Source organism: Microchirus variegatus (assembly GCF_963457635.1).
Source record: "Microchirus variegatus genome assembly, chromosome: 9".
Taxonomy (NCBI): domain Eukaryota; kingdom Metazoa; phylum Chordata; class Actinopteri; order Pleuronectiformes; family Soleidae; genus Microchirus; species Microchirus variegatus.
This window is the reverse complement of record NC_139810.1, coordinates 11,383,060-11,408,667: the sequence shown is the minus strand read 5'-3', so window position 1 is coordinate 11,408,667 and position 25,608 is coordinate 11,383,060. Positions and strand designations below refer to the sequence as shown.

At 38.6% G+C, this 25,608-nt stretch overlaps 1 protein-coding gene across 1 annotated transcript in view; it reads right to left on the bottom strand.

The window, feature by feature from the left end:
* Positions 1-6,603: 6,603 nt before the first annotated feature.
* calcrl2 (calcitonin receptor-like 2) overlaps positions 6,604-25,608 on the bottom strand; it is a 37,150-nt gene continuing 18,145 nt past the window's right edge. The window contains exons 2-13 of the mRNA XM_083895284.1: positions 24,568-24,625; positions 23,120-23,294; positions 19,385-19,492; positions 18,612-18,724; positions 17,219-17,310; positions 15,526-15,652; positions 15,208-15,361; positions 11,864-11,924; positions 11,509-11,575; positions 10,045-10,263; positions 9,783-9,824; positions 6,604-9,607 (exon numbers count right to left, since the gene is read on the bottom strand). Coding sequence (XP_083751410.1) covers positions 9,308-9,607; positions 9,783-9,824; positions 10,045-10,263; positions 11,509-11,575; positions 11,864-11,924; positions 15,208-15,361; positions 15,526-15,652; positions 17,219-17,310; positions 18,612-18,724; positions 19,385-19,492; positions 23,120-23,294; positions 24,568-24,625 — 1,516 coding nt within the window. The 3' untranslated portion in view covers positions 6,604-9,307. The remainder of the gene's footprint in view (positions 9,608-9,782; positions 9,825-10,044; positions 10,264-11,508; positions 11,576-11,863; positions 11,925-15,207; positions 15,362-15,525; positions 15,653-17,218; positions 17,311-18,611; positions 18,725-19,384; positions 19,493-23,119; positions 23,295-24,567; positions 24,626-25,608) is intronic.

Genomic DNA, 25,608 nt, shown 5'->3' with positions numbered 1-25,608 from the left:
AGTCAAAGGGTGCTAATCTAAAGACTGTGTGTGCTACATAAACAATGCCTCCGCCGTCCTGGCAAGGTTCAAGTCAGGTTCGCATGATCCAAACGGAGCATGTGAGGTCGCGTGAGGAAAAAAAACACGACAGGACACCACAGAACGACAAGGGTTCACCAGTGAGTTTATGTGAATTTGTGTAGCAGGAGTAGAAGTGAGCCAGATCAACAGCTGTGGTCACTGTGCAATTTTTCCTAGTCCACTTGTAGAAGAGAATGAGCATTTGGTGTCCATGTATCCCGCTGACCCTGATGACTCAACGAATTGGACAGAACCTTGAGTTCACCCTTTAGTACGACATATCAGCTGAGTAGAGTAGAGCTGAGTATAATGGAAAAGCTCCCTTAGTTTTGATCACCTTCCATTAGAGGATTCGGATAAAATTGACTTACTTTGGGCTTGCCATTTTTAGCCGTTGTTTGCTACCAGTCGATAACAAACCACTACACAGTATTTAGCTCACAGTGAAGCAGCATGAAATAAACGAGTACAAATGAGTGAAAGTGAAACAAATAAGACAGAAGTGCAATTAACAGTAATTAGTGTGAGTGTGTTTACTGTTGACGCAAGTGGCAGCCATTTTGGAATGCTAGGTAGGGTTTGTGAGGTTGCGCCGACTTTCAGAGTGAAAATACGACATGAGGGGGTGTTCTAGTTGAAACTCGGACTTCCAACTACAACTGGAAGGTGCCTATATCCCTTAATAATCTGTGCACACACACAACGGACACTAATACACAAGATTAATTTCGCATTTTCAAGAAAGTTCCACTCACCAGTTCATTTTGGAGTAAATGTTAGGGAAGCTGAGAAAAAAACTGAAGGGAATAAACAACAAGAAAAACCAATTGAAGGGAAAGATTCCACATGCACATATAAACATGTCTTATATATATATATATATATCTTAAGATTTAGGGCATGGAATAGAGAAAATGACATGAATGGCTGGCTTAATGTGTCATTATAAGGAAGTCCAGAGTTTTCTATCAGTGAAAACATTCATGGTTCCCATTAAGAAAACAGGCAGCTTGAGTTGTCTTTTCTGTTCGTTTTGAATTATTGTTAGCCTTATAGTCTGTTAATTCCCAACATTACTGAAACAAAAGCTTTTATAATGCATTTTATTGCAACACTGGTAGAAAACCTACGTTTTTGACCATTGTGTTTTTGAAAAGTCTCACAAAGAAGGATTTGACTTCAGAGGTCCAAACGCATTAACATGATAAATGCCTGATTTACCCACTGCGATTAGCGGGCTTTTAAAACTGTTAATGGTTGTCACATTGTGTGTAATGGCTAACATCACATTTCTTTATTGCCTTTCAATGCAATTGTCTTGAGCACTATTATCCAAATGTTCCAGTCTATGAGTAATAGGATTGAATCATGACAGACACGTCTTTTTCTAGCATTGACTTGGCTTTTTTTTGTCTGACTGCACATCTAGCTCTTACAATAGTGAAGGTTTTGGCAGTAATATGTTTTTTCAAGCCCTATAAACAAATCCCATGGGTATTTGAATTTGTGCAAATTCAACTTTTTTCTACATTTGTAGAAAGAGTTACATTTCACAGGTGAGCAAAGGTATCTGGAAAAACACTGAGCACTGAGGCAGGGTCAAACACAAGCACAGTCATACACTGAGGAAATAAACACAAATGGTTTACCAGTAACACACAAGATGACCTGACAGGGAACACAGGGAGACTAAATACTAAAAGATGAGGAGACGTTGAGGCACAGGTGAAAACAACTAGGAATGGTTGGGAGTAATCAAGGAGGCAGGAACACAGAGGGACATGAAGCAAAGCTAGAACACGACAAAGTAAACGAGAATTAAACTTGTCAACATACAAAAGTAGAGAAATCACTGCAGGAAATGGCATAAGTCCCATCCCCACCATCCATGGGGAATTTAGCAGCACAGTTGATAGTAAAAGAACAGTAACAACTTAATTAAAGATAGGAAACACAAGGAAATATAAAGGAGAAAGGGGAACAATTCTTAAGATTTTAAAAGGACACTTGAAGTTCAAGTACTGACCCATTAAGTGCTCACTTGTCTTGTGGACTTTGGTGCAGGAGAGTATATGAGTCACCCATTGTAAAGTTGCGCATGCTAAAATAAACAGTAACTTTTTGCCACATTTAGCAAAAAAACATGTATAAAAACATGTAAAAAATTTTAATGTTAGTTTTGACCAGATTTACAGCAATATTTGTGAATTTTGTGATATTTACTTCTCTTGTGAAAATATGATTTCAATGTTTAATCTGAATAAAAAATCTAAATCTAAATGTTAACCGGATGTACCAAAATAAAAGCTCGAGGAGGTCAGGCTATGTTTATACAATCAAATAACGAATTAAAATAAGCTTGATGTGGCAAAAAGTTGCTGTTTATTTTAGCATGCGCAACTTTACAATCGGCGCCTCATTAGAGTAAGCAGTTTTGCAAAATTCCATTTCCAGTTCGAAATGGAGACAATGACAATGTAGTCCGAAACAAACGTAGAATTTACTGCATTAAAACGTAAAAACAACAAGACTACTGAAATATTTCAGCATTGTACTTACATTAGACTTAATGTTTCCAGCAATCAAATCAGTATTTTGATGCAGTTAAGTTTCTTTTTAATGCTTTACTCGTCTCCTCCACTGTTGAGAAATGGCCATGAATGCATTATGGAACCTAAATACTGAATTTAATGAGAACCAGAACAGGCAACAACATGAACAGTGTGCACATCCTCAACTCTGCTACGACTCTCGTGTGTATGAACTATGTTCACCGCTGTATTTACTGTAAAGCCTGTAGCTAATGCACAACCATATTTGTGTACGATACTAGCTAAGACAGCTATAATCTCAGCGTGAGGAAGGAAATATTGAGTACTACTACTTATCTGGTGTGTTTGTCTCATGTTTTTGCTAGTATTTATCATGGATTGGTTAACGATTACTTGTGGCTATTGGCTGCGGGACAGCTCTCGCCACTAGAGACAGTAGAATTTACTGTTAACTGTGCTTTTACACAGCGAAAATCTGTTTTTCCTTCTGCCTTGAGGGTGAGCATCTGTGTCACAGGCTGGTGTCAGTGTCAATAATTCAAAAAACAGAAACTATGACTCGAGCTGGTGTTAAAGCAACATTTACATCTATCTACATTTTTCTGGTGGTGGTCAAACTTCTAAAAAGCTTCTGGGACATCAGAGTCAATTGTATACTCGTCCTGATAGCTGATTAAAACACTCTACGTCAACAGAATCTCAAAGTGGAGCAAAGGTAAATGCACTGTTTGTTTGAACTGTGCCTTGGTCAGGTTGTAAAAAAAACGCTTTGTACTGAGCCGATAGTCGAGTGTCACAGCAGCAATAGTAAAACAGCAGTTGTAGTAAATGACAAATCGCCGCACACCAGTTTCAGACTCATATAACATGTTGACTTAAACAGAATGTAATGGTCTGATTTATGTCCACGCTAATCTGAGCAGCTGATCCGTGAGGATTGGAATTATTCTCTGTCGAAGTCTTCAAAGAAAAGGGTTTTACAAACCTGGATCATTTCATCCTGAGAATTCCCAGCATTCCTGAGATAAAACATTCACGAGGTATAACATGTCACGTCTATGACCTTAACCCTTGACCCTCCCAAAAAGACAGACAGACGGACAACCGGAGAACATACTGTGTCTCCAGCCACAGCTGTCGCCGGTGCAGGGTTTGCTAAGAAAAGTATAAAACTGCACAATATGATGAACCTCTACATGAAGTGTTAAGAAGATTTCCCCTGAGATGTTTCACACCACACATTTCTAAATCACATAATTCACTATATTATTTTTTCAAATAAGAGGTAAAATAGTTTGCTCTTCATATATTCCCACACAGGACTGAGTGATTTGGATCATTCTGTGAAATCAAAGTAACACTTAAGTCATTTAACATTAATTACTTGCTGTGCGGTTGACCTACTTCCAGCTGTGTGTGTGGTATTTAGGTTGAAACAGCGATAACAAAAGTCCAACGGCCTCACATGCAACTTCATTGATTTCGTTCACATTCCCACAATCCATCACATTGATTAAACCCCCATCCGCCGTAGCTCGTGTGCATGTGTGTGTGTGTGTTTTCTCACTGGTCTTTAATGGGGCTAACAGAGCAGCAGGTCAAGAGGAAATGATGTGCTCACGTGTAAAGGATTGTGATGACAGAGCTGAGAGTGTGTGCATTAAGCTGCTGCTATAGACTAAGCTGTGGGACATTATGTCAACGTGTTCACCACAGCACCTCTTTTCTCAGCGTGGATGGAGATTTAAGGACCCAGACTCACAGACGTACAGACAAAACATCTGAGCCACTGTGCTCGACAACATCCTGTGATAATCTGAATTCATTTTAGATTTAAATTTGACATAATGACTAAAAAGTTAAGCCGTACACGTGGTTTGAAAAATAATAATACAAACAGATAGATAGATAGATAGATAGATAGATAGATAGATAGATAGATAGATAGATAGATAGATAGATAGAAAGATAGATAGGCCCACTGTTGCCCCCGTGTGGCCAATTTTTGTAAAACCACAACATGTCCTTATCACAACCCCGTGAAGAAACGAAGCAGATGAAATAAAACATTTCGTTTACTCTTACTCTTCTTCTTCCTCTCCTTTATTGTTTTACGGCTGCTGCTACCATAAGGCCTCCGTTCCTTACCTTTTCGAAATGACGATAAATACATACCATAACGTTGCGTCACGTCCGCGTTGTACGCAAGTCAAGCGACATGTTTCGATTAGCAGGAACGTTACCTATATTTGCCACACATAAGTCGAAGATATTGCAGCCGGAGTGACCGTCAGTTATGTAATTTAACCGTTGTTAAATCGTACCTTTACCTTTAAATCTGCACCTTTATATTTACTAAGATCGTGCCCAACACACTACTTGGTCCTATGGTGTAATGGTTAGCACTCTGGACTTTGAATCCAGCGATCCGAGTTCAAATCTCGGTAGGACCTCATCCTTTTCCACTCCATGCATTATTATATTTATATTATTATTTTTAAATACACGGAATTTGTGAACAAAAAGCATTTGGTATTCATTTATATAATTAAAATACTAGTGCAGTGTCAGTTCAACGTGTAGCCTATCGGTTCTTTTTAGCTAATAGCCTGCTAGGTTGGACAGGCAGACAATCGTTTCCTTTATAAATTTCACGAAGCAGCACTTCTTTGTATGACATTCAGCTGAGAACAAGTAAAATTCGGGCATATGAAGATATACAATAAGAGTGTAAATACTCAACTGGCTAAAAGTCCAGCACCCTCAGGCTGCTGAAGTGCTCTACACCAGGGGTGTCAAACTCAAATACAGCGTGGGCCAAAATTTAAAACTGAACAAAGCCGCGGGCCAAGGCTGAACAAATTAACCTTTTAATAGGGACCCAAACAAGTTTTGCATTGAATATTGAACAAGCAAGGCTTATATTACTTTATAGTGACATGCAAAATCAAGTTTCAAATAATAATAATAATAATAAAAAAATATCAATGGCATATCAAATACAATTTAAATAAAAATTGAATGCACCCTAAATACAGGATTAGCGGTAGATAATGGATGGATAAAAATTTAATGCCTCTTTTGCAGCCTTCTGAGGTAAATATCAAAATAAACTTTTTCCACAGGCTAATAATACATTTGAAAATAAAATAACAATAATGAAGGAATCAAACATTCAAGCCTTGAAGTAGCAAGAGAAAGTGCATGAATAAAACGTTCATTATTGCTCAGTTTGCTACACTGATTTGCTTTAACACTGAATATGGAACAAGCAACGCTTATATAACTTAAAAGTGCAAAATCAACTTTCAAAAAACAAACGAAAAACATCAATGGCATATTAAATAAAATTTAAATAAAAAATTGAATGCCTCTTTTCTATTTGCAGCCTTCTGAGGTAAATATCAACATTAACTTTTTCCACAAGCTAATAAATTTGAAAATAAAATAACAATGAATAAATCAACCATTCAGGCCTTTTTACTGCTAAGTTTGCGACACACTGATCTAATCTGATGTGCCCAAGACAGATACCTGGCATCTTTTCTTGGATGCTAGTTCATTAATGTCGGGGTTCAGGCTTTGAGCTGAGGCAACCTTCATTATCGAACGAAGGTGTTCATCAGTCAGACGTGCCGCTGTATAATACCGGCGGGCCAGCTCTAATGTTAATTTGATATTGCCTCAAGGGCCAAATGAAATTACACGGCGGGCCAAATTTGGCCCGCGGGCCAGAGTTTGACACCCATGCTCTACACTATTGCAGTCATGTCATGTCAGGTCATGCATCAAAACACTAGCTGCCACAGATTAAAGAACATTGCTATAACATATATATGTCATTTTTAGCTATAAAATAAAAACAAGCCACAAAGTTTATGTCCAAAAAAGCAAACTTTATTACCACACAAGAGCAGCAGTGTTAAATTACAGACAAATGCGTGGATCGAACATATCTTTTTGAGAGTTTATTGGAATGTTTCTTGAATTTCTGTCCATGACAGCATGAGTTCTCTACTGAGCAGGATTGGCGAGTAGTGTACACTGCATGCTCTCTGTAAAAAATAAGACTTGCTCACTATTCCAACAGAAACTATGGTCTGCTCTGTGTACATACAGCAAAAAAAAAAAAACATTCATGAAGGAAAACCTTTTCATTAGTGAAGTGGCAGTTAACAATACAGGGAAAAATGGGAATTTTCTTTTTGTATACTTTATTAACAAACTATAAGAAACAGTATTGTTACAGCCACAGTAACAATAATATAGAATTTGACAAAGCAATGGGTAAATAACAATAGTAATAATAATGATAATACAAATAATCTCCTTCCAATCTCAATGTCATAAAAAAGAGAACAAAAACACTTATTTTTTAACAATGTATGCACTAATTTGGTACAGCCTCACACAATACAAAACACATTATATATACATACATGTATACACACATTTGTGCATAGCTCCACAAACCTCACATCAGATTAAAATCCACTGTTTTATCACTGAATCTGCTCCGTGTGTGAACCCAGACATTGTCAATGAACTGATTGAGAATTACAGACTGAGTGAGGGAAATGATTGCTTCACTCCAACACACTTTTTTCTGCACACAAAGCTGGGCTCCTAGTGTGAAATTACGTAAGTCCCGATTTACACTATAAGCCACAATGTTTGCCAAAGTTCTGCCTCATGAGCTGTGGAAACAAACAATAAAAGACAGAATCAGTTCTAGCTTTGATACAGTTCACATTGAAGTGAAACCATTGTATGTGTTTGTTAGAATACATACAGTGTATACACTCAAGATAAATCAAGGCAAATTGTGATTATAAAATGACAATTACACTGAAGCTATTCTTCTTCAGTCACCAACGTATACCTGTCAAGAACTAGTTAACGATGTTGTTCACTGTCTCCCTTATTCTTCTCATTTTTTTTTTACATTTTTTAAAGGGTGAAGTCTAAGAATCAGTCTCACCTATACTCTCAATCCAGCTTTAAGAGGCACCATCTTAGACCCCTTGTCTACTCTTTGATATGTCATTTTTGGTTTGGTTTTCCAACCAACTCTTTAACCAAAAGAACAAAACTCTGAGGCAAAAACAGAGCAATGAGTTTTGTTTGATGCGATGTGACGAGGCTTGTCCTTAACCTTACATTGGGGAAATCAAACTACCACTGCATAAACACATGGCACTGCAAAGAAGAGCCAGCCAGTCGTCTATCTGGACAGGAGGACTCGTGTGTTCACCTACATCTGATGATGAGAACGTGCACATTCTTGTAAGTGTAGAAACCATCCATGTCAACCTGGAGTAATCACCACTCAACAGAGGAGCTGGCCTACACCCTTAGAAATAAAAGTGCTAAGTAGAACCAAATAAGGTTCTTCAGCTTGTCCTCATAGGAGAACCCTTTTGGAGGGTTCCACCAAGAACTCTTTTAAAATCCTTTATTCTGGAAAGGGGTTTTAAAGGCTTCTCTGGATCAAAATGGTTCTTACTGGAACCATTAGTGTTACAAAGAACCCTTGAAAAGCAAATGGTTCCAGGTAGAACCTCAGCCCTTGTAGAAGGACCCTTTTGGAACCCTTATTTCTAAGAGTGTATGACACCAACTATGTGTCCTCTACAAAGTTGTCCTGAGCGCTCTTGCAAAAAGGAACAACACAAGTGAACTCCTACACTCGTACAATAGCAGACTGTGTCTCTCGGGTGACAATCGTGACCCTCTTTCACACGTTGACTCAGGTGAAACTAGCAACCTGAAACTGCATTGTTTATCATAGCAACTCACAAGATTTGTCCACCTGTTTGTCAGAACTGAAGAGGCCTCTTGGATGAGAGGCAAAATCTCTCCAACTTAACAATGACCTGGATGATTGAGAAGATACCTCAGTGTGTGCTCTTTTTAAGTGTAATGGGAAGGAAACACAGGAGTGCCCCAAGGCAAAGTGTTGGGCCCCTACATTTCTGTAACATACACCACCTCCTTGGCTTCTCGCACCACTACGATCATTTCAATGTCATTATGCTTGCCTGCTGAGTAACTTCAGGGAATGCAAGGACTATTATGTGGCATTCAAGGCACTAACTGACTAGCCGAGTACATGTATTTTTAGTAACTTGCCAACAGGAAATCAGAATCCAAATGTGAACTATTATTGGTTTCTTTTTGCGATGCTTCACCCAGTTAATACAATGATTACCTCAGAGTGCTGTCATTTTTATTCTCTGAAAAGAGTGGAAATGGGAAGCCTGGGTTTCCAGTGAACAACAATGACCATATATCTTATTTTTAAAAAAGCATGTAATTTTAAGCCTATATGTGTATGATCACATGATTAGGCTATGGCTTCCATTGGTCTGATGTACAGGTAAAGCATTCAGAGGTTTCACAAGGCAACAGATTTCACAAACACTAACATAAATAGATACATTGACTTAAAGAAACACATTATTACATAGGGATTAGGATAACAACACATTATAATTGAGTCTACTCTTCAGTTTCCAAAAACTGAAAAAGCTGCTTTAAAAATGTGTGTGAACACAACATGCTTTTTAAGTGCTCTTCAGATATTAAGGATCTTATATACATATACATACAGTTCCCCGATCAGTTCACCTTTGTTTTGAAAACAAATAAACCTACAGAGTCAAGTCTTTCTGCGTCACCTCCGTGCTTTGTCAGATGTCGGTGGTCTCCAGCATGTTGAGCATCTCCACCTCCCCGTTGCTGCGAGTGTTGTTGTTCTTTTTCTGCCCGTTGACTTTCTGCTGCACCTTGGACAGAGAGAGGCTGTTGTTCATTTGTTCGGCAGGCGCAGCAGCAGGCTGCTCAAAGCTGATGGTGGCACGGCTGGTCTCGGTGATGGAGGAGTTATTGTGGGAGTTGAAGTGGTTGTTGGCGATGGGTCCTTCTCCCCAGCCTATCTTACTCCTGGCAAACTTCCGCTGATTCCACTTCCTCCGCAGTGCTGCCTGGGCCTGGACATCCACAATATCAGTTCAATACAAGAGAAAATGTGTCTTTTTATGCTACTTTTAACTATATTTAGACTGACGTGACGTGCAGTATACTACCTTTTACATACAACAGATGCACCTCAGGTCAACGTTAATGTCTAGCAGTTAATAGCGTAGCAATATATTTCTAACATACCTCAGCATTGCAGAAACAGTAGATAATTGCCACCAGGAATCCCTGCAAAATGGTGAAAAGATATAGATGAATTATTCATGCAAAAAGAGCTGTCAGTGAGATTATTTCTGTTTCCTGTGAATTTGAAAGGTTGCCCGGTTTACAAACACACAAGTAGAGTGGTTCTATCATATGTTGTTAGTGGCTTGATATTGACTGCATTTAAATTTAACATTTAAAGGATTTGTGTCGCACAGTTCGAATGGGTTTCTGCAGACGTTACCTGGAAATGGCTGAAGATATTCACAAAGAATTCATAGATGGCACGGCTGATGCGTCCCTCGGGCATCAAGGGGAAAAGGATGTACTGAACTCCCAGAAGAGGGATGAGGACGAGGGTCGCTCGCACTGCCTTCATGTAGGTCGTGGACTCAGCACAGTGGGTCTCCTTAAGCTTAGTGATCAGAACTCGGACGATGTTCAGGAGAAATAAAAAGTTCACCTGGATGCAGTGATGTTGGGGGGGGGGAAAAAGAGATAGAGATAGAAATTTGTTTTGACATGATTTAAACTGAGCACACAAATGCACCTTCATGGTCCATGAACCTACAACCTCTATTGTTGTTAGTAAGTTTTTAGATTAAATGCAGAAAGCACAACTTCATGTTGTGGAATTTCCTTTTTTATTTAATATTTACAAGTTTATCAAGAAAAAGATAAGATAACAGCAATTTCACAAATTGTCCTTGAAGGCTGCCCACTGTATGTATCCATTCATTTATCTACGCAGCGTGTAACTTTTAAACCAACTTTTAGTCTATGAGCTCCACACAAATTCATTTTATACATAACCCTTTAGAGTTCATATTAAGTGTATTTATTTTTTCTCTGCCGACAATTTAGAAAGGTTATTTTTTAATTCATAATTTAAAAAATAATATAAAAAATATTGTTTTTGTTATTATTAATATTATTATTATTTATGTTGTTATGTTGTATTTGTACATTTTTAAAATGGCATATTTTGCACCTGGTAAACACTCTATAAAACTAACACTAAAACAAATGAAAAAAACTAAACTCAAAACTAGCAAACCCATCATTCATCCCGACGATATTCACTATATTTATTTCCGCATCTTCCTGCAAAGTGCAATACTCTAGCCTTCATTCATTTTATATAAGTCCATAACTTTTTCTGTACATAATGCACATAGACTATAGTCCTTTTTTCAGTTTTACCTTTCTTTAATTCCTTGCTTTGTTTTGTGTTGTCTAATTTTCTGTTTTAAATGTTTTTTGCCGCTTATCTTATCGTAAAACTAATTAAAAGTGACTCATTTTAAATACAAAAAGTCAAAACTAAATAAAAACTAAAACTACAGTATAATAACCTTGGTGGAGACTATTTCAGTGGACTTTAGGTTAAAGAATTAAACCCCACTTCTCTGAAATTATGAGGGAAAACAAGTGTTAACAGAGCACTTTAGGTTAAGGAATAAATGTGTTCAAGAGAATGGTTGGAATATGGATGTAGATTGGTCCATTGGCCCTGCAGTTACACACTGGAGCTTTAAGTGGTGAGCTATTATCAATTCTTATTGCCATAATGCCGTACAGACTGTTTCGTAGGAAAAAACGCACAGTGCCAAAGTGTTCTTAGGTTTGTTTACTGTTGCACACTGACACTGACTGTGTGTTTACATCTGCAGTGTGGAGTTTCACGTAAAAAGTATTCATTACTCACAAACAGTGCAGCTTGAATGGGCCCATGGATGATGTAGTGCAAATGAGTGTGTGAGCTGATCCAACATCTGAAACACACACACACACACAACGTTAAACTCAAATTGAAAATCCTGACAAAAAAGGCCCAGGGGCTTAGTTGAAAGCTCTGCAGTAGCACGAGGCTCGGTGAAGAAAGAGCTCACAGAAATTCCACTTGCTGAGGCAAATCAATACTAATAGAGGTCTCTCAGAGGTATTAGCAGGAAATAAGAAGAGAAGAGCACAACAGGAAAGCAGAAAGAGGAAAACTACTCTTGAGATTCAGGACAGTAAACATGTTTGACATGGATAATTTTCTCAGAGCCTCATCTTACGTGTCGTTATAGAACAACCCGCGAGCCACAGCATACGTCGTAGCAGGAATGATGGGGAAACCTGGGGATGAAAGACAGAGACAGAAGAATGGAAAATGATATCCTGAATCACATCGGACACATCTTTCAGTTTGAAATGTGAAGCATTGGAAGAAAGAGAGAGATAGCAGTTTGAATGGACTTCAACAGTAAAATTAGCCTAATTCTGAGGAGTAAATGCTCCCAATAGCTAGTATCAGGTCCTCTCCAATAGCACATGAAGCCTACCGCTGTGTAGTTAGGGTTTATAAAAACTGCCATGGTGTCAGTCAAACCTTGAGGCTTTAAAATGTTTGCACATGAAAAATTAGGTCCATTTTAGTCGATAGTTTGTATGTGAGTCGATATAATTGTCATTATATTTGAAATTATAGCCCCATTTTGAATAAAATAGACAATTAATAATTATGCGCTGACAGTAAGATCCAGCCCAGATCCACCCTCTCATTGCAGTTTTATTACATTAAAACTCACATAGAGTGGTCCTGTTGCACATATATGTTATTTATGGAGGTTTACTTACACACATTAACTTGTTTTTATGGTCAAAAACCTCCTAGTTGCTGTAAATGAGCCGATAGAAATCTCTCCTTACTGACGCTCTCCTCAGAGTGGTGTTTCAGACTGAAATCTCACACCCAGAAAACAGACTGTGTTGTGATTGGCCAGCCAGCGTAGAGCCTTTCCCAACTGTCTTGTGATTGGCCAATACCCGGAAGTGACAAAATTAGCACACCCGCTCTCAGAAGCGCAGCTCCCCCTTCTGGAACGGTGGATGCACTGCTACTCATTATCAAAACATTGTTTTAACAGTGTTTAAAAATAGTTTTGTCACGACTCCCCGCCACAGTCCCTTTTAATGACTAAGACCCAGAGTCAGACCCAGAGTCAGAAGACACTGTCGCTCGTGAAACAATTCCACAACGGAAGTTATTCTTCTTCTGCGGTACAATGTACGCAACCGGATGTGCCCGGACTAGTGCCCGGAGCAGGAGGATCTAATGTTCAGGAGAACCGCTGTTTACGTAACCAGAAGGGTTTTTTTCAGAGAGAGGGCTTCATAAACGAGGTAATGTCGCAGATACACACCAAAAAAACTGTGTTAATTGGAACTTCCAGTCTAGGTCCGCTTTAAAATGTACAGGATGGTAACTTATAAAAAATGTCATAAAAATATTTGAGCTTTCAAGAGACATGAAATAATCAATTTCTAAAGCACAATGCTGGCTGAAAAACAGGCAGAGCAGCTGAAAGCCTGGATGACAGTTTTCTCATGATAAGAACACTTGAAAGCTTTCACAGTTGCATTTTTGATGTTTGAAAATGGATGATTTCAGCACAGTGAAATATCCCAGGAGTAAAATATTGGCTATCTGTGTAGCTGCTTTTATACATCCATATACTTATAGCATAATGACATAAATGTTTTTTACGTTATATAAAGCTCCACTGCGGAGCCTCTATCACCCCCCTATGGACTGAGAGAGACAGAAATTTTGTCTGCTTTGAAAGCAAATAAGCTCGTCGAGAGTAAGTCAATTATGTGTTGTATATCTACAAACTTTCTGCATGGAGTTTGCATGTTCTCTGCATGTGTGCGTGGGTTTTCCCCAGCTTCTCTGGTTTCCCCCCACAGACCAAAAACCAAAAACATGCAATATGGGGATTAGGTAAAATGGTCACTCTAAATTAACCGTAGGTGTGAGAGTGTGAGTGAATGGTTGTTTGTCTCTATATGTGGCCCTGCGATGGACTGGTGAACTGTCCAGGGTGTACCCCGCCTATCACCCTATGTCAGCTGAGATAGGCACAGCGCCCCCACGACCCTCCTGTGGAGGATAAAGCGGTAGAAAATGGATGGATGGACATTCGTAAGAGGCCAAAATCTTAATTAACTAAAACAATACTGTTGTTAAGTCCTACTGAATGTCCACTCAGATATGAAACCAAAGCACTGCTACAGTGAAAGGCTGACACACAGAGAGAGAGAGAGAGAGAGAGAGAGAGAGAGAGCTGAGAGGCTTAATCAGCACTGTGTGAACTCATCTAACAATGGTTTGAGTGCAGCAGACATTTGTTTGTCCATCCACCCGTTATCTACCGCTTTATCCTCCACATGAGGGTCATGGATCACTGAGCCAATCCCAGCTGACATGGGGAGAAAATGCCGTCATATACAGTATAAAATGTATCCACTGGACAAGTAAATCCTTTGAGGCTGGAAGTTTGTGTAGAACTCTGTGCTGCACTGTGTAGCCAAGAATAACACTTTGCAGACTTCCGCTCTTCCGGATACACTCTTCCAAAAGGGTTCTTCTACAAGGGCTGAGGTTCCACCTGAAAAACCCTTTCCAGAATGAAAGGGTTTTTCAAGGGTTCTTGGTAACACTAATGGCTCCAGTAAGAACCATTTTGATCCAGAGAACCCTTTAAAACCCCTTTCCTGAATAAAGGGTTTTAAAATGGTTATTGGTGGAAACCTCCAAAAGGGTTCCAGATGGAACCTTTATAAAAAAGGTTCTACCCCGGAGCCAAAAAGGGTTCTTGTATGAGGACAAGCAGAAGAACCTTATATGGTTCTACTTAGCACTTTTATTTTTAAGAGTGTAATATTGCCCTCGCTTGCACGCTCACATTTTTTAGAGACAAAGCGGACAGTTCCAGGAATGTATCAGTCTGACGTCAGATACGGTGCAGAAGTCAACATCGCATGTTTTATCTCCTGTACTTAGACTGAGGTGGACCACAAAAACATGAGTGAGTCATCTTTTTTCACACTTTGCCTACTCATAGGGCCTCCAGGGTCCCTCTATGAGTCCCTCACTCTAAATTCCACAATTTAGAGAGTCCAAGTATCCTTGGCTTGTTTTATTTAAACTGTGGGAAACCAGTGTACCTGGAGAAAACCCACGCCCACACGGGGAGAACACTCAGAAAGGCCTTTGTCATTTTGCTCCAAGGCAAAGTTAAAGAATGTAGTTAAATACAAACTTATATTATACAGCAACTTTTCATTATATATTGCAAGTGCATTATAATCATCCTGTCAGAGTGACATAATCAGAGTGATGAAATTTGTATCAATGCAGTTTTATCATATTTGTTAAATAATATACAGTATATTATCTGTATAATCTACTGGTTTTCTTTTCCTTTGGAGTGATTGAACTCCAGCCCGTGTGCAATCATCAGCCTTTTGTGCAGCTTTACATGAACATGGCCACAAGATGGAAGCATCTCACACTAAAAGCACCACAGGAACATGGCAGCGAAACCGTCTATGTGTCGTGTCCAGACTCACTCACCCCATCCCAGGACGTAATACCAGAAGAGCTGCTGTTCGCCAACAAACACGGCCACGATGATGAGCGTGTGGAGGTAGATGCCTTCACACAGCATCCAGAAGTAATTGGACGTGGATGAATACTGAATCAACGCAGCCAGGACTTTACAGCTCACCTGATGAAACAGGAAGCAGTAAAACCTTTAAATGTGTCATGATGGAAAGCAACTCCGACTTCTACTCTTTGTTTTTACGTCATTATAGCCGTGTGTGTGAGATAAATACATAGTGAACTGGAATCCATTAGTGTCTTGAGATGATATATGACGCGGCGGCTCACCGGGTCACTGGCGTTTATGGTTTGATTGTTGGCAGTGAGCGAGAGCCACATTATTGTGACAATGGAGTTAAAGATGAAGGAGATGAACATGTTCTTGTGGAGGGAGATTCTCTGGCAGCTGAGACTCCTAAAAGACAGAAGCAATCATTTATTAGTTATTGGCTTTTAAATGCTCACATGAATATTCCATAACATACTCTGATAGTATGATTAATATGAATTATATATAATATATAGATGCATGTGAAATTAGATCCAAATATTTAATTAGAATCACTGACACGCACCATGATATTGGTCAGTTGTCCAATTCATAATATATTGTGAATATTGATTGCAATCTATGGAAGCATGTTGCATTAAGTTTTTATTTTATTTTTAGTGCTGTCAAATGTATCACAATAATCACATATAATCACAAGCACATTTTTATCGATTCTAAATGTCCCTTGATTTCTTTTTGTCCCATTGTTTTTTCTTATTTTAATGCTCCTATCAACATAGAAAAGTGGTTTGGCTTGCCTTATACAAATGTTTGGCATATACTGTACTATAGGGCTGAACAATTAATTGCGACACAATATGTGTTCAAGCCAAAATGTGTGTCAAAATATAATTTTAATTGAATTGTTATCTTATTCTACAGACTGAACCACCCTGTCAGACTGAGTGTTATGTGTGTGATGTCAGAGACATGTGTAGGTGAAGCAGGAAGTAATGTGTGCCGTGTGTTTACATTAGCAAGCCCCAAGTAAATATCTCTGTCACCCTGCATATTTTGAGTTATTCCTCTTATTGTGAGAGTCGCACAATAATAAGGCTGTGTATCCCGCAGTGCTGTGAATAAAGAGCCGCTCTTTAATGCAGACGAAGTCCCATGGTTTCATGTGTCGTGGACGTAACGACCTAATCCTAGCGGTCTTCGGGGGTCTGCCAGCTTGCTTGGTAACACTGAGTACATCATGAATTGGATGTGGGTAGTGCATCGAGAAATGATCCAGACTGCATTGGATACGGAGAAGCGCTTGCCATCCAGTCAAGATATAATGTTAGCATAGCCTCTTTGGCCGGCTCACAAGCCCAAACAAGCGTGTGCAGCGTGCCTGTTGTTTTGTTTCAGTAGCTAGATCTGGTGTGGTGTTGTAGTTGTTCTAACGTTACTAGTTGCTGCAACTGCATGTGAAAAAAACGACAAAGTTTTTTCATAATGAACGTTAATCGCATGCTAAAAAAAATTTACGCCGTTAAAATGGGTTCGCGTTCACGACGTTAATAACACATTTAACTGACAGCACTAATTTTTTTGCTAAAATGTTTCTTTTTAATTAAATTTAATTAATTAAACAGATATGTTAAAACATTCATTAATTCCCACTTGTTTCATCCAATTTTACTTTTGGGTATGAGACACTGAGTGTTACTCACTTACTGTAAGTGAAATTGGAAAATATTCACATATTTAACCTTCCAGGATCAATTAGAGCAAGAGAAAAATAGTGTAAATATAAAAAAAACCTACAGCAATAAATGCAATAAACTCACATAGTACCGTACGTTTTAGGGCAACGTCTACCCTTGACACACACTGACCCTCCAAAGGCAACAAATATGACAGAAAAGGTCAAACACAGTCATATATAAAGTCTTTATGGTCAATCAGACCTGTCAGAAGAAAACACCTGTTTAGACTCACTTGAAGTAGGAGAAGATGATCAGACAGATAATCAGCGAGACAATAGACAGACCATGACCCACCATAGCCAGGTAGTAGAGACTGATGACAAACTGTAGACAAAATGATATAATAATATGATAAATAGAGATATAATACACATTACATTAAAAACAGTTATATTACGTTGTATATGTGGTGTAAAGGTAGTTTTTACATTGTATTTGTCCAGCATACTTTCAGGAAACCTCCGTGTGGGAATAACAATTATGTGGTTCCTGACTGGTCATGTATTTACATAAATTAAAGCATTAAATACTCTTTGGCCAAATTAAGATTCATGAAACAATGACCAGCGGTTCAGACAGATAATATCTGTCTCTATTATTATAATGTAAATAAATCCCAGCAGAGCTGGGAGAGGCTGCGAGCTTCTGCTTTCTCCACATGTAAAAAAAATCCAAAATGACTTGCATGTTTTGAGATAATTACTACCGACTGTTGTTTTTGTAGACATGCATTAGCTGGATTAAAAGTAATCCTAGATTCAAATCTGATGTCATTAAAACATAAAAAGGGTACATTTAAATCACAAAAGGCCACTGTGAGGAAGATATTGAGAGTGACCAAATGGGTTTTCAGTGAGTAAAACAATACAAGCAGGGTTAAACACATAACACACTTCCACCATTGGATATACAATATATCATACCCTAGAAAATGTAGACTGAGGCACAGACAAACTGTGGTCACCGCACAAGGTAATCAAGATATAACATTACAGTTGCTGTAGGAATTGATCAATTGCAGCATAAGTGACTGCTTTTCTAATCTATTTCTTTAAAAAAGTAACTGTTAATTCTTAGTTCGTCTTTGGTCTTTGAATCATTTGCTCCAATTGCTCGAGGTGAAAATGTTCAACTTATACTAATAGGTACACCAAACCCAATCAGCGTTGTTGAGATTCTCTGACTAACGCCACGTAACACGTAACATCATGTCCGTGTCCTGCTGCCATCCAGACTCAGTTGGTTCATGATGGAAAACAAACATTATATGATCAGATCATGAAAAAAAAGAAAAGAAAAGAAACATAAACATAAACCACTGTTTGTTTGCAGTGGTTTATGTTCTCCTGTGTGATTCACTGAGTGTAGACTGCAATTTATGGGTCATGTTCTTCCAACCATGTGTCGTGTAACTTCTGAAGATCAGATATCAACATCTGTTAAACACCCTTCTGGTGTTACTTCCTGTGGTCGGCTTAGATTTCCACATCGTGCCAATACGCCAAAGAGTGCGCTGTTGCACTTTGCATTTCAAGCAACTTAACAGCAGTAATCTAAAATTGCATGGATATTATGCATATTGCATTGATTTTCATAAACAGAACTCTCACTCCATTGTGTTTTACCTTGAGTTTGTCTTTGGTGTAGGCCTGACACTGGGTGTAGTTGGACCACACTCTGTTGCTCTCTGGATGATGGAACCACTGGCCATCAGGATTACACACTTTGGTGACCTTCTCTGTTGAATTAAACAACATTAAAACTTGTGAAAATATCCATAGCTGTTTGCTTTTTGGTGACCTCAGGTGCAAAAAATACAATTTAAACACCTTCGGACATCGTTTGTCCCTGGTGGTCCAACATGGCGGCCTTCGCAAAGCTGACCCGCCCCCTTATATAAATATGAAAGGCTCAATCATGTTTCCATGAAGAATGACTGGAAAAAGACGTGCGTGACGTCATGTTTACGTGACTCCTGATTGTTAAAATTAGTCTCTAAAGGAGCTAACGCAGCTAACTGGTAAACCGTGCCTGGACTCCGGTGCCGCGGCACGTAAACATAACATCACGTGCGTCTTTTTCTGGTCAGTCGTCACGGAAACGTATCATGCGTTAACGTTGACGTTGACATCTGTAAAATATAATGATAAAAAAGAAGCAGGGTTTTCATGGTGAACAGGTGAAATATCCTCTTCAGTCACAAAACTTTAGGCCCCATTTATGTTTTTAAAGGGTAATATCTTTAACAATATTACATACCTACACTGATGTAAACCCTTTTATATACTTAGCAAAAGCCTGAAGAAACAAAAATAATAAGCCACTAACCAAACACTTCACATCTGGACTGTTTGTGGCTTTGCATGTGGCTCTGCATGTGTGTGTGTTAAGGCCTCACCAGCTGGGTCAAAGTCATGGAAGTATGCGGGACACATCTGCATGACAGTCCCTGGACCTGAATCCCCCCAGCACAGCCAGCCGTCCCACGTGCGGTTACAGTATGTACCTGCAAGAAAGGAACAACATGGATTTACAGAGCTTGTAAAGTGCGTATAAAGCAGGGGTCTCAAACTGGCCTGGGGGGCCAGTGAGCGTCTCGTCTGGTCAAGAGGGGGCCAGTCTAAAAACAGCCGATCAGTAGGGGGTGGGCACTTTCCATCATGACACTGCAATCACTAAAATTATGATGATGTTTCACAGAATAATAACTAAATGTATGAATAACAAATTAAGTAAATAATAACATGGGGATAACTAATTTAATGTTGAATTTCTTTTGCTTTCGCCTTCTGTGTGATAAATAATAATATAATATAATATAATATAATATATGTATATATATATATATATATATATATATATATATATATATATATAATCAAATGTGTTCAATATATATATATATATATACTGACGATATCTGTACGCAACAATAATAATGGCACAAACAACAACTGTCAATTATGAAATCTGTGTAATTACATGGCATAATTATAACCCATTAATTCACATCACAGTGATGTTTGCCCAGGTAAGGCAACTTATCCAGTCCTGTCCATTTTTCTGTGTTTGCGTGGGATGTGCTGCTCTCTGCTGAGGAACTGAGGCCACATCACCCCTGTTCATGCCAAACACCCTGATCTTCTTCTTCTTCTTCTTTTTTAACCAAAATAAATCACAAAGGACATCACAGAGAACTGGATAGAAATAAATCCTCTATATAAAAAATGCTTAACCATTGTTTGTCTACAACAGCAGAAGTAAAAACTAATATCTAAAGCTAAAGTAGGAATTGTGTCTTTTTATGGCCGCATCACTTCAAGTGTTAAGCCCACATTATATTTCTCAGACTGCGTAATGCGTTATCCGACTGCGTAACCACGGAGACACCTCGAGCCTTCATACTTCCCGGTTATAATGTACATTCTATTTTTAAACCTATTTTTATAGTCAGTGTTAATATCTTTATATATTGCACTTTATATATTGTATTTCTTTTTGGTAATGCATTTTTTATTATTTATTATCCTTATCTTTATTGTCTTGCTGCTGTAACACTGGAAATTTCCCCACTGCGGGACTAATAAAGGACTATCTTATCTTATCTTCTCCGTCGTGGTGGCGGATATGCACTGCAATTTCCCGCCCGATCAGTAGGGGTCGCTACACAAGGTTGTTGTGCTTTTGGCTTCAGTGAGCAATGGTGTCCGAGAGAGAAAGAATGTTGTTGTTGAAACAGTGGCCATTTCTCACTTTACTGTGTCACGGAACGCAGTTTTAAAGCGGACCTAGACCGAAAGTTCCAATTAACGCTGTTGTTTAGTGTGTATCTGCGTCATTACCTTGTTTATGAAGCCCTGAAGGTTCGAAAACAAACAGTTCAGCCACTGCTGAGAACGCTGTGTGATATTGTAATCTCGGGCTCAGCGAGATCTCTGAAAAAACCTGGTCTGGTTATGTTAACAGCGGTTCTCCTGAACAGCCGATCATCCTGCTCCGGGCACCAGTCCGGGTACATCCGGTTGCGTACATTGAACCGCAGAAGAAGAATAACGTCCGTTGTGGAGGTGTTTCACAAGTGACAGTGTCTTCTGACTCTGGGTCAAAGTCATGAAAGGGACTGCGGCGAGGAGTCGTGACGAAGCTATTTTCAAACATTGTTAAAACAATGTTTTGATAATGAGTAGCAGTGCATCCACTGTTCCAGAGGGGGGAGCTGCGCTTATGAGAGTGTCAATCACAAGACACTCTGTCTTCTGGGTGTGAGATTTCAGTCTGAAATATCGCGGCTGAGGAACAGCGTCAGAAAAGAGATTTCTATCGGCTCATTTACAGCAACTAGGAGGTTTTTGACCATAAAAACAAGTTAATGTATGTAAAAAGACCTCCATAACTAACATATATGTGCAACAGGACCACTCTATGTGAGCGTTAAGATAATTTGAGGCAAGAAATTGGCCATTTAGAGTCTAAACATGTGCTGTGTGTGTTAAGATATAACGTATTTATAGTTTGGCAGTGACGTTGTCAGCGGTGATCAGCTCCGCCTCTGTGGACGCTCTGTGCAAACTGCGACCGGCACGCTGCTCAGTGCCGGTCGCAGCTGCACAGAGCAGCGTTAGCTCGGCCTGTCCTGAGGACCAATCGCAGCCCTTGCCGTCTCCGTTGTCCCTTGACGGAGTGACGGACACTTAAAATATACACAAAAAATATTTTGTGCAGTCGGAGACGACACAGAGGCTCTCAGACAGGCTCTGTGTCGACGTAGAGGGCTCTGTGTAACCTACGCACTTTTACTCAGGAGTATAAATTGGGCTTTAGGGTCAGCATCATATAATATAATACAAGACCTTTTATTAGACATTAGACAAAGGCTAAATCCTTTCTGTAAACAGAGCGGTGAAACATGCAAAATGACTGACTGTAACTGACTGCCTTTATTATGCTGGGATTTCAGTATTCAGTGCAGGTGTGGACCCAGGGGTGTCTCACAATTACCCCAGAGGTATAACCACAAAATCGCAATAGCGACAGATTGGAAAGAAAACAATAAAACTGTATAGAGCTACTATGAAATAAAGCACAAACATGATTAACTAAACTACTACTATATTGCACATTCTTATACGCTGTATATATTGTATGTTTAAACCCAAAATGCTTTGTGTTCTAAGGTCTAAGGTTTCCCTGCTCCGATACACCTGATTCAAAAGCTCGTCGTCATCGAGCTCTGCAAAAGCCTGATAACGACCTGCTTATTAGAAGCAGAGACACCTTGAAAACATACAGGGCAGTGGACTGAGAAACCTTGCTTTGAATGTTTTTCTTTTTAAAGAATCAAGCTCAACCACAACGTGGCTGTAATGATTTCTGACGTTTTAACAGTGTGTGCTGTTTAGTCTGTGATGTCAGTGGCCCACATCAATTGTGAATCATAAAGGTAGGCAATTGTTTTAAATGTTTGATAAACTGCCAGACTTGAACTGAGTCATAAATGATCTACTATCTACCTACATAAACCACGTGCCTTTCTGCGGCTCGGCCGTCAACAATAGACGGAAGCCTGGCGGTACCAGGCTGCACAGTGGCATGTTGGGAAATGGAGCACAAAACAACATTTCAAAGGCAGTGGAGTACTGAGAAAGCGGAGGAGTGGTAAAGAGACAAAGGGCAAGTTTCCTTTCTTTCACACTCACTTCCTCCCTCTCTCCTTCTCCTTCTCTCTCTTTTTCACTCTTTGTTAATATACAGCACAAGCAGTACTTCATATATCTAAATCTGCTGTTAATAACAAGTATTTAAACTGTCCCGTTAAAAGTATTTAAGCCCAATTTTAAGTTTAGTTTTCAAGTGATTATACACTAGTGAAAACCCTGTTCTGAATATTAGATTACATTATGCAAATCCCTGTAAACTATAAACACTGGTTGGTTTATTATATACAGTATATCTATTAATATACTCAGTTTATTTCATGTTACGCAAAAACCACACACATGATTAATTAAAAAGATGAGGTATAAGCCTTCTGAACCACGTGTCTCATGCCGTGACTTGTTTTCCTGCCATTAGAAAACTTTTATTCTAATTTTATAATGATTTATAGCCAAAACTCTGTGTTCACACTTCCCACCTTCATCTGTCCGCAGTGGATCAGAGATTATCTTCAGGTAACACTCGAACTGAGCGGCCAGAATCTGGTGTCGAGTCGTCCCTAGCACTGTGGATATGTCGCTGAAATTCTCCTGCTGCCCGTGTTCTTCTTTTTCAACCACCATCACCGAGCCCACGTCCTGCGCCTGGGACACCTGGGTATACAAAAAATATACATTTAATCTACAAATAAGCACATGCTTTTTTTTTAATTTTCAAAAAAAAAAATTCCAGACCCTGAATGAGTGAGACTCACAATTACTCATTTGTAATGTGAAATTAAATGTCCTTTATTTTAACTATTTGTATGTATAGTTAAACACAATTTTTAGAGGACTCTGATGTGACTTTTTTTTGTCATTAGTTTTTATTCTATATCTTTGTTTGGTAACACTTTAGATTAGGGAACACATATTCACCATTAACTATGTGCTTACTAACATATATAAGTAGCATACTAGCCCTTTATTAGTAATTAGGGATGCAACGGTACAGTTTTCCCACGGTTCGTATGCATCACGGTTTTGGGGCCACGGTAATGGTACGGTTTCGATATCTTAATACAAAACTACTCAGTCTAGCAAAGGCAATATTACATTTTAAAAATAATTAAAATCACAGATATAATCACACCACAAACTTCATTTAAACAATAGTGCACATCAGATCAAATTAAACAGCAAACATAAAACCACACAAATTAAACGTAAAGTTAAGTGCTAACCAATACAAATAAACCCAATTTTACTACTTCAAAACTACAAATACACCATGCTGCTCCAAGTGAAAGAGACGGGTGATGATGACATAAGTGAGAGGCTTGCTCTGAGTCCCACTGTAGGTCAATGTGGAGCCAACTTCAGCGTCGTGATGCGAGGAAGACGCTTTACCCGGAGCATGAATCATGTCTGTCGATATCCAACTTAAAACTAACTTCACTTAACTCCAATCCACTCTGGAGTGGATCTAATCGCACGGCTATACAACATTTTGATAACGTTTTGTGACGGGCCGAAACATACCAAAATACCATTGTTTGCCGCTGTGTATTGAACCGAACAGTGCGTACTGGTAAAATATCAAATAACGTTGCATCCCTATTAGTAATCATTAAGCACATATTAACACCTTATTCTACATAACCTTATTCTCTATTGTGACATGAATTAAGAGTTTTCCTACATAAGGTGTTAATATGAGCTTAATATTTACTAATAAAGGGCTAGTATGCTGCTTATATGCATGTTAGTAAGCACCTAGTTAATGCTGAATATGCGTTCCCTAATCTGAAGTGTTACCCTTTGTTTTATATACATTCTCTCACTACTTCACTGGCTACACACACAGGTTTTGCCCTATTTTGTACTTTTTTGTAACTTTACATGAGATAGTACTTATGTGTAAGAATGATGAATCAGTTGGACTCACCTCTGGGCCCAGCACCAGTGCAACTATCAGTGATATTATTAGAGTCCTCCACATATCTCTGAAAAGGAGAAAAAATAATAAAACAATGTCAATATAAGTTAGCTTCCTTAATAGAGGTAACATACAGTTTTTAATGTGTAATATTCTGCATCTTATACTTAACTGTTGAAATCGTAATTTGCACTTCAGTATATGTGTGTGATGGCATGCTTTTGCATGTTTATTTACAGTATGCATTTTTTCTCATCTATCTGGACAGGAAGTCCAGTGGTCATTCCTCTTCACTGTCCACTTGGGGTCAGAGAAACAAATGTGTATTTATTATTATTATTTTGGGGCAAAAAAAAGGGGAGCAAGTTCCTGTCAGTGTCTCCTCTTCAGTGAGCAAAACAAGGGGGACAGATATATATGAGACACAAGAGAGTGGTAGGCAGGAATAAATTAATAATTCCAGGCACCAAAAAGTGACTTTCTAATTGTGGAAAAAAGATAATTTCCTTTATTGATGAGCAACAAACCTGCCCTGTGTCCAGAGCAGTATAACATAACATCTACAGCTGCATTTTGGTATGAAATTCAGTATTGAATGACAAATTCAAAGACACAGAGATTATTTTTTAATTTATTTTTGCAGTGCAGTATAAGAAAATCATATATTTTGGATTTGTGGGCTGTATAAAAATAGATATACTCCAGCTCAAGGGATAGCAGTGGAAAGAAGTGGAATTTAATACTGGAAATATGAAAGAGAAACCTTTAATGTTAGCAGCAAAATACGTTAGATAACAGAACACGAAAGAGAGATGGGCATATAAAGAAATAAGACATGTATAAATTAAATTAAATTATACAAAAAAGAGCACATTGTACCTAAAACTTGACGAGACATAAAAAAAGAGTATGAATGTGACTAAAACTAAATCAAAACTAAACAGTACTTTTTGCTCAGGTGTGTTTATATGGTTGGTAAAAATGACATAAAAAAAAATCTGATTGCCTAGGTTGTGCTGATAAAAAGGCTATAAGACACTCTTTATTGCA